The 14,043-nt window shown below is 44.8% G+C and overlaps 1 protein-coding gene across 1 annotated transcript; it reads left to right on the top strand.

Annotated features, from left to right (window-relative positions):
- The first annotated feature begins 682 nt into the window (after positions 1 to 682).
- Positions 683 to 12,361, top strand: LOC135566525 (A-kinase anchor protein 13-like). The gene is made up of 6 exons (XM_065014221.1): positions 683 to 712; positions 2,652 to 2,831; positions 3,449 to 3,519; positions 4,415 to 4,459; positions 8,180 to 8,230; positions 11,910 to 12,361. Exons 2-6 carry the CDS (start codon positions 2,696 to 2,698, stop codon positions 12,153 to 12,155), a joined length of 549 nt encoding a protein of 182 aa, XP_064870293.1. The 5' UTR covers positions 683 to 712; positions 2,652 to 2,695; the 3' UTR covers positions 12,156 to 12,361.
- The last annotated feature ends 1,682 nt before the right edge of the window (positions 12,362 to 14,043 follow it).

Below are 14,043 nucleotides of genomic sequence, written 5' to 3'. Positions count from 1 at the left end.
GATTCTGTGAAGGGTACACTCATCAACACTAGCAATACCTCATCTCCCTTCCAGAGATGATTCTGTGAAGGTTACACATCAACACTAGCAATACCTCATCTCCCTTCCAGAAAATTTAAAGGTTACACTCATCAGTTAGCAATCATCATCTTTAACTGTGAAAGGTTACCTCATCCTTCCCATCTCCACGAGATGATTCTGTGAAGAATACACTCATCAACACTAGCAATACCTCATCTCCCTTCAGAGATGATTCTGTGAAGGGTACACTCATCAACACTAACAATACCTCATCTCCCTTCCAGAGATGATTCTGTGAAGGTTACACTCATCAACACTAACAATACACTCATCTCCTTCCAGGAATGGTCTAGATTAGATTTTACTCCATCTTGCTAACAATACACTCATCTCCACTTATTCAGAGATGATTCTGTGAAAAGGCCATCTCAACACTAACAATACCTCATATCCCCTGCAGAGATGCTGAGGAAGAAGGATGAGCAGATCATGTGTATGCTGGAGGAGAAGATGGCCGTGTTTAGGGAGATGTGTGAGGTCCGGAGCCCTGGAACCCCCCCAGGAACAGGCCCAGGAGAGGACCAGGGCCCCAGCCAGGTCACCAGGGCCAAGGGGCTGTTCCAGGGCTGGGACGGAGCGGGCTCCAGGACATACTAAGGAGAACCCATCATAAAGGGAGCACTACAGGAAGGTTAGTAGACAGGCTAGTCTCTCACCATGAATGTAACAACAGCCCATCTAATGGGAACCAGGGGTGGAGACCAGACTGTAGACATGGTGTGGTAACAGTAGCCCATCTAATGGGAACCAGGGGTGGAGGAGACATGGTGTGGTAACAGTAGCCCATCTAATGGGAACCAGGGGTGGAGACCAGACTGTAGACATGGTGTGGTAACAGTAGCCCATCTAATGGGAACCAGGGGTGGAGGAGACATGGTGTGGTAACAGTAGCCCATCTAATGGGAACCAGGGGTGGAGGAGACATGGTGTGGTAACAGTAGCCCATCTAATGGGAACCAGGGGTGGAGACCAGACTGTAGACATGGTGTGGTAACAGTAGCCCATCTAATGGGAACCAGGGGTGGAGACCAGACTGTAGACATGGTGTGGTAACAGTAGCCCATCTAATGGGAACCAGGTGTGGAGGAGACATGTTGTGGTAACAGTAGCCCATCTAATGGGAACCAGGGGTGGAGGAGACATGGTGTGGTAACAGTAGCCCATCTAATGGGAACCAGGGGTGGAGACCAGACTGTAGACATGGTGTGGTAACAGTAGCTCATCTAATGGGAACCAGGGGTGGAGGAGACATGGTGTGTGGCGCAGTAGCCCATCTAATGGGAACCAGGGGTGGAGACCAGACTGTAGACATGGTGTGGTAACAGTAGCCCATCTAATGGGAACCAGGGGTGGAGACCAGACTGTAGACATGGTGTGGTAACAGTAGCCCATCTAATGGGAACCAGGGGTGGAGACCAGACTGTAGACATGGTGTGGTAACAGTAGCCCATCTAATGGGAACCAGGTGTGGAGACCAGACTGTAGACATGGTGTGGTAACAGTAGCCCATCTAATGGGAACCAGGGTGGAGACCAGACTGTAGACATGGTGTGGTAACAGTAGCCCATCTAATAATGGGAACCAGGGGTGGAGGACTGTACATGTTGTGGTAACAGTAGCCCATCTAATGGGAACCAGGGGTGGAGGAGACATGGTGTGGTAACAGTAGCCCATCTAATGGGAACCAGGGGTGGAGACCAGACTGTAGACATGGTGTGGTAACAGTAGCCCATCTAATGGGAACCAGGGGTGGAGACCAGACTGTAGACATGGTGTGGTAACAGTAGCCCATCTAATGGGAACCAGGGGTGGAGGAGACATGGTGTGGTAACAGTGGCCCATCTAATGGGAACCAGGGGTGGAGACCAGACTGTAGACATGGTGTGGTAACAACAGCCCATCTAATGGGAACCAGGGGTGGAGACCAGACTGTAGACATGGTGTGGTAACAGTAGCCCATCTAATGGGAACCAGGGGTGGAGGAGACATGGTGTGGTAACAGTAGCCCATCTAATGGGAACCAGGGGTGGAGGAGACATGGTGTGGTAACAGTAGCCCATCTAATGGGAACCAGGGGTGGAGGAGACATGGTGTGGTAACAGTAGCCCATTTAATGGGAACCAGGGGTGGAGACCAGACTGTAGACATGGTGCATTGGATCTAACAGTGGCTTCCAATGTCGCATTATCTTTCACTGTCTTCCTGATCTATCAGATGTTCTCCTCTGATGTGAGAACGTACTGGGAAGGTTGATTGTAAAGAGTGTTTGATTTAGATTAGAAGATATTGATGCAAAGATTAGAAACACTGTTAATATCTACGGTACAGTACGGTCAGTAACATAGTTATTATCATTTGGTTAGTGAAATCCTTTCTCTCTCTCTCTGCTCTTCTGTACTTTCTCTTTCCCCCTCATCTCTCAATCTCAATCTCTCTCTCTCTCTCTCTCTCTCTCTCTCTCTCTCAATCTCTCTTTCTCTCTCTCTCTCTTTCCCTCTCTCTCTCTTTCTCTCTCTTTCTCTCTCTCTTCTCTCTCTTTCTCTCTCTCTTTCTCTCTCTCTCTGTGACAGTGGAGACGTTGCAGGCGCTGGTGAACGGTACTCTGGGAGGAGCGATGGGGGGGCAGCAGGTGGTGTGGGTCCCAGAGACAGAAGGAGGAGGAGGAGTGGTGGGCACGGGCCCTGTATGTCTCCTTCGCAGGGCCGAGACCTTCGGAGGCTTTGACTCTCAGCAGATACACATCTCTAAGAGTAAGACACATCCCTGTCAGTAATACGTATTCATTATCAAGGGTTGAGAAGCCTTGATTGAGAGCCTCAGATGGGCCTCTGTTTTCCTTGTTTATCATGTCAATAATGGAGTTTAAGATCAAAGATGGATCCCTTTAACTTAGAGCATCCATTTGATCAGTTTGACCTCATTCTCAAGCCTTGGTGTGATCTCATTCTCAAGCCTTGGTTTGACCTCATTCTCAAGCCTTGGTGTGATCTCATTCTCAAGCCTTGGTGTGACCTCATTCTCAAGCCTTGGTGTGACCTCATTCTCAAGCCTTGGTGTGACCTCATTCTCAAGCCTTGGTGTGACCTCATTCTCAAGCCTTGGTGTGATCTCATTCTCAAGCCTTGGTGTGACCTCATTCTCAAGCCTTGGTGTGACCTCATTCTCAAGCCTTGGTGTGACCTCATTCTCAAGCCTTGGTGTGACCTCATTCTCAAGCCTTGGTGTGACCTCATTCTCAAGCCTTGGTGTGACCTCATTCTCAAGCCTTGGTGTGACCTCATTCTCAAGCCTTGGTGTTTCGTGTGACTTGTGTTAATGCCGGGCAACATGTCTTCTACATATCTGATGAGTGTCTTGTGTTGTATAGATGGGGACAAAGAAGAGGGAGAGGACAGAGCAGACCTTCGCAGGACAGAGTCAGACGGTGTACTGAAGAAGGTTACCCACAATCCACCAAGCTATATCTGACAGTATACCAGCTGGTGGTCCACAATCCACCAAGCTATATCTGACAGTATACCAGCTGGTGGTCCTCAATCCACCAAGCTATATCTGACAGTATACCAGCTGGTGGTAGTCAATACACCAAGCTATATCTGACAGTATACCAGCTGGTGGTAGTCAATACACCAAGCTATATCTGATAGTATACCAGCTGGTGGTAGTCAATACACCAAGCTATATCTGATAGTATACCAGCTGGTGGTAGTCAATACACCAAGCTATATCTGACAGTATACCAGCGGGTGGTCCTCAATACACCAAGCTATATCTGACAGTATACCAGCTGGTGGTAGTCAATACACCAAGCTATATCTGACAGTATACCAGCTGGTGGTAGTCAATACACCAAGCTATATCTGACAGTATACCAGCTGGTGGTAGTCAATACACCAAGCTATATCTGACAGTATACCAGCTGGTGGTAGTCAATACACCAAGCTATATCTGACAGTATACCAGCTGGTGGTAGTCAATACACCAAGCTATATCTGACAGTATACCAGCTGGTGGTAGTCAATACACCAAGCTATATCTGACACACACACACACAGACACACACACCACACACCACACACCACACACACACACACACACCACAGACACACACACAGACAGACACACACACAGACAGACAGACAGACAGACAGACAGACAGACAGACAGACAGACAGACAGACAGACAGACAGACAGACAGACAGACAGACAGACAGACAGACAGACAGACAGACAGACAGACAGACAGACAGACAGACAGACAGACAGACACAGACACAGACACAGACACACTCCTCTCCTGTGTTCAGTAATGCTGGAGTTTTGTGTTGTCAGGGGGAGAATGCGACCATGATGCTGTTACTGAAGAGGAATACCGAGGTAAGAAAGATATCTGACCAGACTACCACATAAACATACACCCCAGACCCAGAATATAAATATACACCCCAGAACCAGAATATAAATATACACTCCAGACCCAGAATATAAATATACACTCCAGACCCAGAACATAAATATACACCCCAGACCCCAGAACATAAATATACACCCTAGACCCAGAATATAAATATACACCCCAGACCCAGAATATAAATATACACCCCAGACCCAGAATATAAATATACACCCTAGACCCCAGAACATAAATATACATCCAAGACCCAGAACATAAATATACATCCCAGACCCAGAATATAAATATACACCCCAGACCCAGAACATAAATATACATCCCAGACCCAGAAGTCTTCTAGCAGGTCCTCCAACCCATCTCTGTTGTCTTCTAGCAGGTCCTCCAACCCATCTCTGTTGTCTTCTAGCAGGTCCTCCAACCCATCTCTGTTGTCTTCTAGCAGGTCCTCCAACCCTTCATAGTGTGATCCATCTCTGTTGTCTTCTAGCAGGTCCTCCAACCCTTCATAGTGTGATCCATCTCTGTTGTCTTCTAGCAGGTCCTCCAACCCATCTCTGTTGTCTTCTAGCAGGTCCTCCAACCCATCTCTGTTGTCTTCTAGCAGGTCCTCCAACCCTTCATAGTGTGATCCATCTCTGTTGTCCTCTAGCAGGTCCTCCAACCCTTCATAGTGTGATCCATCTCTGTTGTCTTCTAGCAGGTCCTCCAACCCATCTCTGTTGTCTTCTAGCAGGTCCTCCAACCCTTTATAGTGTGATCTATCTCTGTTGTCTTCTAGCAGGTCCTCCAACCCATCTCTGTTGTCTTCTAGCAGGTCCTCCAACCCATCTCTGTTGTCCTCTAGCAGGTCCTCCAACCCTTCATAGTGTGATCCATCTCTGTTGTCTTCTAGCAGGTCCTCCAACCCTTTATAGTGTGATCTATCTCTGTTGTCTTCTAGCAGGTCCTCCAACCCTTTATAGTGTGATCTATCTCTGTTGTCTTCTAGCAGGTCCTCCAACCCATCTCTGTTGTCTTCTAGCAGGTCCTCCAACCCATCTCTGTTGTCTTCTAGCAGGTCCTCCAACCCTTCATAGTGTGATCTATCTCTGTTGTCTTCTAGCAGGTCCTCCAACCCTTCACAGTGTGATCCATCTCTGTTGTCTTCTAGCAGGTCCTCCAACCCATCTCTGTTGTCTTCTAGCAGGTCCTCCAACCCAATCTCTGTTGTCTTCTAGCAGGTCCTCCAACCCATCTCTGTTGTCTTCTAGCAGGTCCTCCAACCCTTCATAGTGTGATCTATCTCTGTTGTCTTCTAGCAGGTCCTCCAACCCATCTCTGTTGTCTTCTAGCAGGTCCTCCAACCCATCTCTGTTGTCTTCTAGCAGGTCCTCCAACCCTTCATAGTGTGATCTATCTCTGTTGTCTTCTAGCAGGTCCTCCAACCCATCTCTGTTGTCTTCTAGCAGGTCCTCCAACCCTTTATAGTGTGATCTATCTCTGTTGTCTTCTAGCAGGTCCTCCAACCCTTCATAGTGTGATCTATCTCTGTTGTCTTCTAGCAGGTCCTCCAACCCTTCATAGTGTGATCCATCTCTGTTGTCTTCTAGCAGGTCCTCCAACCCATCTCTGTTGTCTTCTAGCAGGTCCTCCAACCCTTCATAGTGTGATCTATCTCTGTTGTCTTCTAGCAGGTCCTCCAACCCTTCATAGTGTGATCTATCTCTGTTGTCTTCTAGCAGGTCCTCCAACCCATCTCTGTTGTCTTCTAGCAGGTCCTCCAACCCTTCATAGTGTGATCTATCTCTGTTGTCTTCTAGCAGGTCCTCCAACCCATCTCTGTTGTCTTCTAGCAGGTCCTCCAACCCATCTCTGTTGTCTTCTAGCAGGTCCTCCAACCCTTCATAGTGTGATCCATCTCTGTTGTCTTCTAGCAGGTCCTCCAACCCATCTCTGTTGTCTTCTAGCAGGTCCTCCAACCCATCTCTGTTGTCTTCTAGCAGGTCCTCCAACCCTTTATAGTGTGATCTATCTCTGTTGTCTTCTAGCAGGTCCTCCAACCCATCTCTGTTGTCTTCTAGCAGGTCCTCCAACCCATCTCTGTTGTCTTCTAGCAGGTCCTCCAACCCATCTCTGTTGTCTTCTAGCAGGTCCTCCAACCCTTCATAGTGTGATCCATCTCTGTTGTCTTCTAGCAGGTCCTCCAACCCATCTCTGTTGTCTTCTAGCAGGTCCTCCAACCCTTCATAGTGTGATCTATCTCTGTTGTCTTCTAGCAGGTCCTCCAACCCTTCATAGTGTGATCCATCTCTGTTGTCTTCTAGCAGGTCCTCCAACCCATCTCTGTTGTCTTCTAGCAGGTCCTCCAACCCATCTCTGTTGTCTTCTAGCAGGTCCTCCAACCCTTCATAGTGTGATCCATCTCTGTTGTCTTCTAGCAGGTCCTCCAACCCATCTCTGTTGTCCTCTAGCAGGTCCTCCAACCCATCTCTGTTGTCTTCTAGCAGGTCCTCCAACCCTTTATAGTGTGATCTATCTCTGTTGTCTTCTAGCAGGTCCTCCAACCCATCTCTGTTGTCTTCTAGCAGGTCCTCCAACCCTTCACAGTGTGATCTATCTCTGTTGTCTTCTAGCAGGTCCTCCAACCCATCTCTGTTGTCTTCTAGCAGGTCCTCCAACCCTTCATAGTGTGATCCATCTCTGTTGTCTTCTAGCAGGTCCTCCAACCCTTCATAGTGTGATCCATCTCTGTTGTCTTCTAGCAGGTCCTCCAACCCTTCATAGTGTGATCCATCTCTGTTGTCTTCTAGCAGGTCCTCCAACCCATCTCTGTTGTCTTCTAGCAGGTCCTCCAACCCATCTCTGTTGTCTTCTAGCAGGTCCTCCAACCCATCTCTGTTGTCTTCTAGCAGGTCCTCCAACCCATCTCTGTTGTCTTCTAGCAGGTCCTCCAACCCTTTATAGTGTGATCTATCTCTGTTGTCTTCTAGCAGGTCCTCCAACCCTTCATAGTGTGATCTATCTCTGTTGTCTTCTAGCAGGTCCTCCAACCCATCTCTGTTGTCTTCTAGCAGGTCCTCCAACCCTTCATAGTGTGATCCATCTCTGTTGTCTTCAAGCAGGTCCTCCAACCCTTCATAGTGTGATCTATCTCTGTTGTCTTCTAGCAGGTCCTCCAACCCATCTCTGTTGTCTTCTAGCAGGTCCTCCAACCCTTTATAGTGTGATCTATCTCTGTTGTCTTCTAGCAGGTCCTCCAACCCATCTCTGTTGTCTTCTAGCAGGTCCTCCAACCCATCTCTGTTGTCTTCTAGCAGGTCCTCCAACCCTTTATAGTGTGATCTATCTCTGTTGTCTTCTAGCAGGTCCTCCAACCCATCTCTGTTGTCTTCTAGCAGGTCCTCCAACCCTTCATAGTGTGATCTATCTCTGTTGTCTTCTAGCAGGTCCTCCAACCCATCTCTGTTGTCTTCTAGCAGGTCCTCCAACCCATCTCTGTTGTCTTCTAGCAGGTCCTCCAACCCTTTATAGTGTGATCTATCTCTGTTGTCCTCTAGCAGGTCCTCCAACCCATCTCTGTTGTCTTCTAACAGGTCCTCCAACCCATCTCTGTTGTCTTCTAGCAGGTCCTCCAACCCTTTATAGTGTGATCCATCTCTGTTGTCTTCTAGCAGGTCCTCCAACCCATCTCTGTTGTCTTCTAGCAGGTCCTCCACAGTGTGAGCCACATCCATGACCTGCTCAGCACCCTGCAGGTCAGTGTCCTCACCTGTCCTCTCTCCTGATGACTTGGGACCAGCTGTATTGTACTTGTACCTCCACTTCACTCTGACTGTGTTTTTGTGCAGTGTATCGGTCACTGTGTCCCCACAGACATTGGTATATCTGTGTCCCCACAGACAGTGGTATATGTGTCTCTGTGTCCCCACAGACAGTGGTATATGTGTCTCTGTGTCCCCACAGAGTGGTATATCTGTCTCTGTGTCCCCACAGACAGTGGTATATGTGTCTCTGTGTCCCCACAGGCAGTGGTATATGTGTCTCTGTGTCCCCACAGACAGTGGTATATGTGTCTCTGTGTCCCCACAGAGTGGTATATGTGTCTCTGTGTCCCTACAGACAGTGGTATATGTGTCTCTGTGTCCCCACAGACAGTGGTATATGTGTCTCTGTGTCCCCACAGACAGTGGTATATGTGTCTCTGTGTCCCTACAGACAGTGGTATATGTGTCTCTGTGTCCCTACAGACAGTGGTATATGTGTCTCTGTGTCCCCACAGACAGTGGTATATGTGTCTCTGTGTCCCCACAGACAGTGGTATATGTGTCTCTGTCCCCACTGTGTCCCCACACAGACAGTGGTATATGTGTCTCTGTGTCCCCACAGACAGTGGTATATGTGTCTCTGTGTCCCCACAGACAGTGGTATCTGTGTCTCTGTGTCCCCACAGACAGTGGTATATGTGTCTCTGTGTCCCCACAGACAGTGGTATATGTGTCTCTGTGTCCCCACAGACAGTGGTATATGTGTCTCTTTGTCCCTACAGACAGTGGTATATGTGTCTCTGTGTCCCTACAGACAGTGGTATATGTGTCTCTGTGTCCCTACAGACAGTGGTATATGTGTCTCTGTGTCCCCACAGACAGTGGTATATGTGTCTCTGTGTCCCCACAGACAGTGGTATATGTGTCCCTGTGTCCCCACATACAGTGGTATATGTGTCTCTGTGTCCCCACAGACAGTGGTATATGTGTCTCTGTGTCCCCACAGAGTGGTATATCTGTCTCTGTGTCCCCACAGACAGTGGTATATGTGTCCCTGTGTCCCCACAGAGTGGTATATCTGTCTCTGTGTCCCCACAGACAGTGGTATATGTGTCCCTGTGTCCCCACATACAGTGGTATATGTGTCTCTGTGTCCCCACAGACAGTGGTATATGTGTCTCTGTGTCCCCACAGAGTGGTATATCTGTCTCTGTGTCCCCACAGACAGTGGTATATGTGTCTCTGTGTCCCTACAGACAGTGGTATATGTGTCTCTGTGTCCCCACAGACAGTGGTATATGTGTCTCTGTGTCCCCACAGACAGTGGTATATGTGTCTCTGTGTCCCCACAGGCAGTGGTATATGTGTCTCTGTGTCCCCACAGACAGTGGTATATGTGTCTCTGTGTCCCCACAGAGTGGTATATGTGTCTCTGTGTCCCTACAGACAGTGGTATATGTGTATCTGTGTCCCCACAGACAGTGGTATATGTGTCTCTGTGTCCCCACAGACAGTGGTATATGTGTCTCTGTGTCCCCACAGACAGTGGTATATGTGTCTCTGTGTCCCCACAGAGTGGTATATGTGTCTCTGTGTCCCCACAGACAGTGGTATATGTGTCTCTGTGTCCCCACAGACAGTGGTATATGTGTCCCCACAGACAGTGGTATATGTGTCTCTGTGTCCCCACAGACAGTGGTATATGTGTCTCTGTGTCCCCACAGACAGTGGTATATGTGTCTCTGTGTCCCCACAGACAGTGGTATATGTGTCTCTGTGTCCCCACAGACAGTGGTATCTGTGTCTCTGTGTCCCCACAGACAGTGGTATATGTGTCTCTGTGTCCCCACAGACAGTGGTATATGTGTCTCTGTGTCCCCACAGAGTGGTATATGTGTCTCTGTGTCCCCACAGACAGTGGTATATGTGTCTCTGTGTCCCTACAGACAGTGGTATATGTGTCTCTGTGTCCCCACAGACAGTGGTATATGTGTCTCTGTGTCCCCACAGACAGTGGTATATGTGTCTCTGTGTCCCCACAGACAGTGGTATATGTGTCTCTGTGTCCCCACATACAGTGGTATATGTGTCTCTGTGTCCCCACAGACAGTGGTATATGTGTCTCTGTGTCCCCACAGACAGTGGTATATGTGTCTCTGTGTCCCTACAGACAGTGGTATATGTGTCTCTGTGTCCCCACAGACAGTGGTATATCTGTCTCTGTGTCCCCACAGACACTGGTATATGTGTCTCTGTGTCCCCACAGACAGTGGTATATGTGTCTCTGTGTCCCTACAGACAGTGGTATATGTGTCTCTGTGTCCCCACAGACAGTGGTATATGTGTCTCTGTGTCCCCACAGACAGTGGTATATGTGTCTCTGTGTCCCTACAGACAGTGGTATATGTGTCTCTGTGTCCCTACAGACAGTGGTATATGTGTCTCTGTGTCCCCACAGACAGTGATATATGTGTCTCTGTGTCCCTACATACAGTGGTATACGTGTCTCTGTGTCCCTACAGACAGTGGTATATGTGTCTCTCTGTCCCCACAGACAGTGATATATGTGTCTCTGTGTCCCCACAGACAGTGGTATATGTGTCTCTGTGTCCCTACAGACAGTGGTATATGTGTCTCTGTGTCCCCACAGACAGTGGTATATGTGTCTCTGTGTCCCTACAGACAGTGGTATATCTGTCTCTGTGTCCCCACAGAGTGGTATATGTGTCTCTGTGTCCCTACAGACAGTGGTATATGTGTCTCTGTGTCCCCACAGACAGTGGTATATGTGTCTCTGTGTCCCCACATACAGTGGTATATGTGTCTCTGTGTCCCCACAGACAGTGGTATATGTGTCTCTGTGTCCCCACAGACAGTGGTATATGTGTCTCTGTGTCCCTACAGACAGTGGTATATGTGTCTCTGTGTCCCCACAGACAGTGGTATATGTGTCTCTGTGTCCCCACAGACAGTGGTATATGTGTCTCTGTGTCCCTACAGACAGTGGTATATGTGTCTCTGTGTCCCTACAGACAGTGGTATATGTGTCTCTCTGTCCCCACAGACAGTGGTATATGTGTCTCTGTGTCCCCACAGACAGTGGTATATGTGTCTCTGTGTCCCCACAGACAGTGGTATATCTGTCTCTGTGTCCCTACAGACAGTGGTATATGTGTCTCTCTGTCCCCACAGACAGTGGTATATGTGTCTCTGTGTCCCCACAGACAGTGGTATATCTGTCTCTGTGTCCCTACAGACACTGGTATATGTGTCTCTGTGTCCCCACAGACAGTGGTATATGTGTCTCTGTGTCCCCACAGACAGTGGTATATGTGTCTCTGTGTCCCCACAGACAGTGGTATATGTGTCTCTGTGTCCCCACAGACAGTGGTATATGTGTCTCTGTGTCCCCACAGACAGTGGTATATGTGTCTCTGTGTCCCTACAGACAGTGGTATATGTGTCTCTGTGTCCCCACAGACAGTGGTATATGTGTCTCTGTGTCCCTACAGACAGTGGTATATCTGTCTCTGTGTCCCCACCGAGTGGTATATGTGTCTCTGTGTCCCTACAGACAGTGGTATATGTGTCTCTGTGTCCCCACAGACAGTGGTATATGTGTCTCTGTGTCCCCACATACAGTGGTATATGTGTCTCTTTGTCCCTGCAGGCAGTGGTAGTCCAGCAGGACAGCTTCATTGAGGATCAGCGCCAGGCTCTCACCAACCGCCCCGAACGCCTCACCTCCTTCTTCTCCTCCCGTCCCTCCTCCCGCCACAACTCCCTGATCGAGCAGGAGAAACAGCGCAGCCTGGAGAAACAGAGGCAGGAGACGGCCGCTGCAGCGCCAGCAGGCCACACGACCAGGAGAAGAGGAGGAGGGAGAGGGAGTGGGAGGTGCGGGAGCAGCAGCTGACAGACAGGGAGGTGCAGCTCCTGGTACAGGAAGAGGAGACGGGGAGGAGGAGCAGGGAGCTAGTTACGGAGAGGGCGGCGCTACAAAGGAAGAAGAAGGACTATCTGATAGATCTAGAGAGACTGAGAGACGCTCAGGGGAAACTAGATCGAGACAGAGAAAACGTACACCGAGAAATGGAGAGGGTAGAACACATGAGAATGGCTAAGGTAAGATGCTATAATATCTACAATAATTATTCTAAACTATCTATCTATATTAAAATATATATACTATAATATCGTATCATATTCAGAGTATTGTATCTAACTATACTATTCATACTATAATATCGTATCATATTCAGAGTATTGTATCTAACTATACTATTCATACTATAATATCGTATCATATTCAGAGTATTGTATCTAACTATACTATTCATACTATAATATCTATATTATATCTATACTATAATATCTATCATATTTATAATATATTATCTGTACTATAATATCTATATTATATCTATACTATAATATCTATCATATTTATAATATATTATCTATACTATAATATCTATATTATATCTATACTATAATATCTATCATATTTATAATATATTATCTATACTAACTATATTATATCTAAACTATACTATCTGTACAATAATATCTATAATATATTATCTATATTAAATCTGTATTATCTATGCTATAATATCTATATTATATCTATACTCTAATATCTATCATATTTATAATATATTATCTATACTAACTATATTATATCTAAACTATACTATCTGTACTATAATATCTATAATATATTATCTATATTAAATCTGTATTATCTATGCTATAATATCTATATTATATCTATACTCTAATATCTATCATATTTATAATATATTATCTATACTATAATATCTATATTATATCTATACTATAATATCTATCATATTTATAATATATTATCTATACTATAATATCTATAATATATCTATACTATAATATCTATCATATTTATAATATATTATCTATACTATAATATCTATATTATATCTATACTATAATATCTATCATATTTATAATATATTATCTATTCTAACTATATTATATCTAAACTATACTATCTGTACAATAATATCTATAATATATTATCTATATTAAATCTGTATTATCTATGCTATAATATATATCATATTTATAATATATTATCTATACTATAATATCTATACTACCTATACTATAATATCTATATTATATCTATACTCTAATATCTATCATATTTATAATATATTATCTATACTAACTATATTATATCTAAACTATACTATCTGTACTATAATATCTATAATATATTATCTATATTAAATCTGTATTATCTATACTATAATATCTATATTATATCTATACTCTAATATCTATCATATTTATAATATATTATCTATACTATAATATCTATATTATATCTATACTATAATATCTATCATATTTATAATATATTATCTATACTATAATATCTATATTATATCTATACTATAATATCTATCATATTTATTATATATTATCTATACTATAATATCTATACTATATTATATCTATACTATAATATCTATACTATATTTTATCTATACTATAATATCTATACTATATTTTATCTATACTATAACATCTATACTATATTTTATCTATACTATAACATCTATACTATAATATCTATACTATAACATCTATACTATAATATCTATACTATATTTTATCTATACTATAACATCTATACTATAATATCTATCATATTTATTATATATTATCTATACTATAATATCTATACTATATTTTATCTATACTATAACATCTATACTATAATATCTATACTATATTATATCTATACTATAATATCTATA

Source organism: Oncorhynchus nerka, unplaced genomic scaffold (genome assembly GCF_034236695.1).
Source record: "Oncorhynchus nerka isolate Pitt River unplaced genomic scaffold, Oner_Uvic_2.0 unplaced_scaffold_4440, whole genome shotgun sequence".
NCBI classification, from domain to species: Eukaryota; Metazoa; Chordata; class Actinopteri; order Salmoniformes; family Salmonidae; genus Oncorhynchus; species Oncorhynchus nerka.
This window is presented reverse-complemented; position numbering and strand designations above follow the sequence as displayed.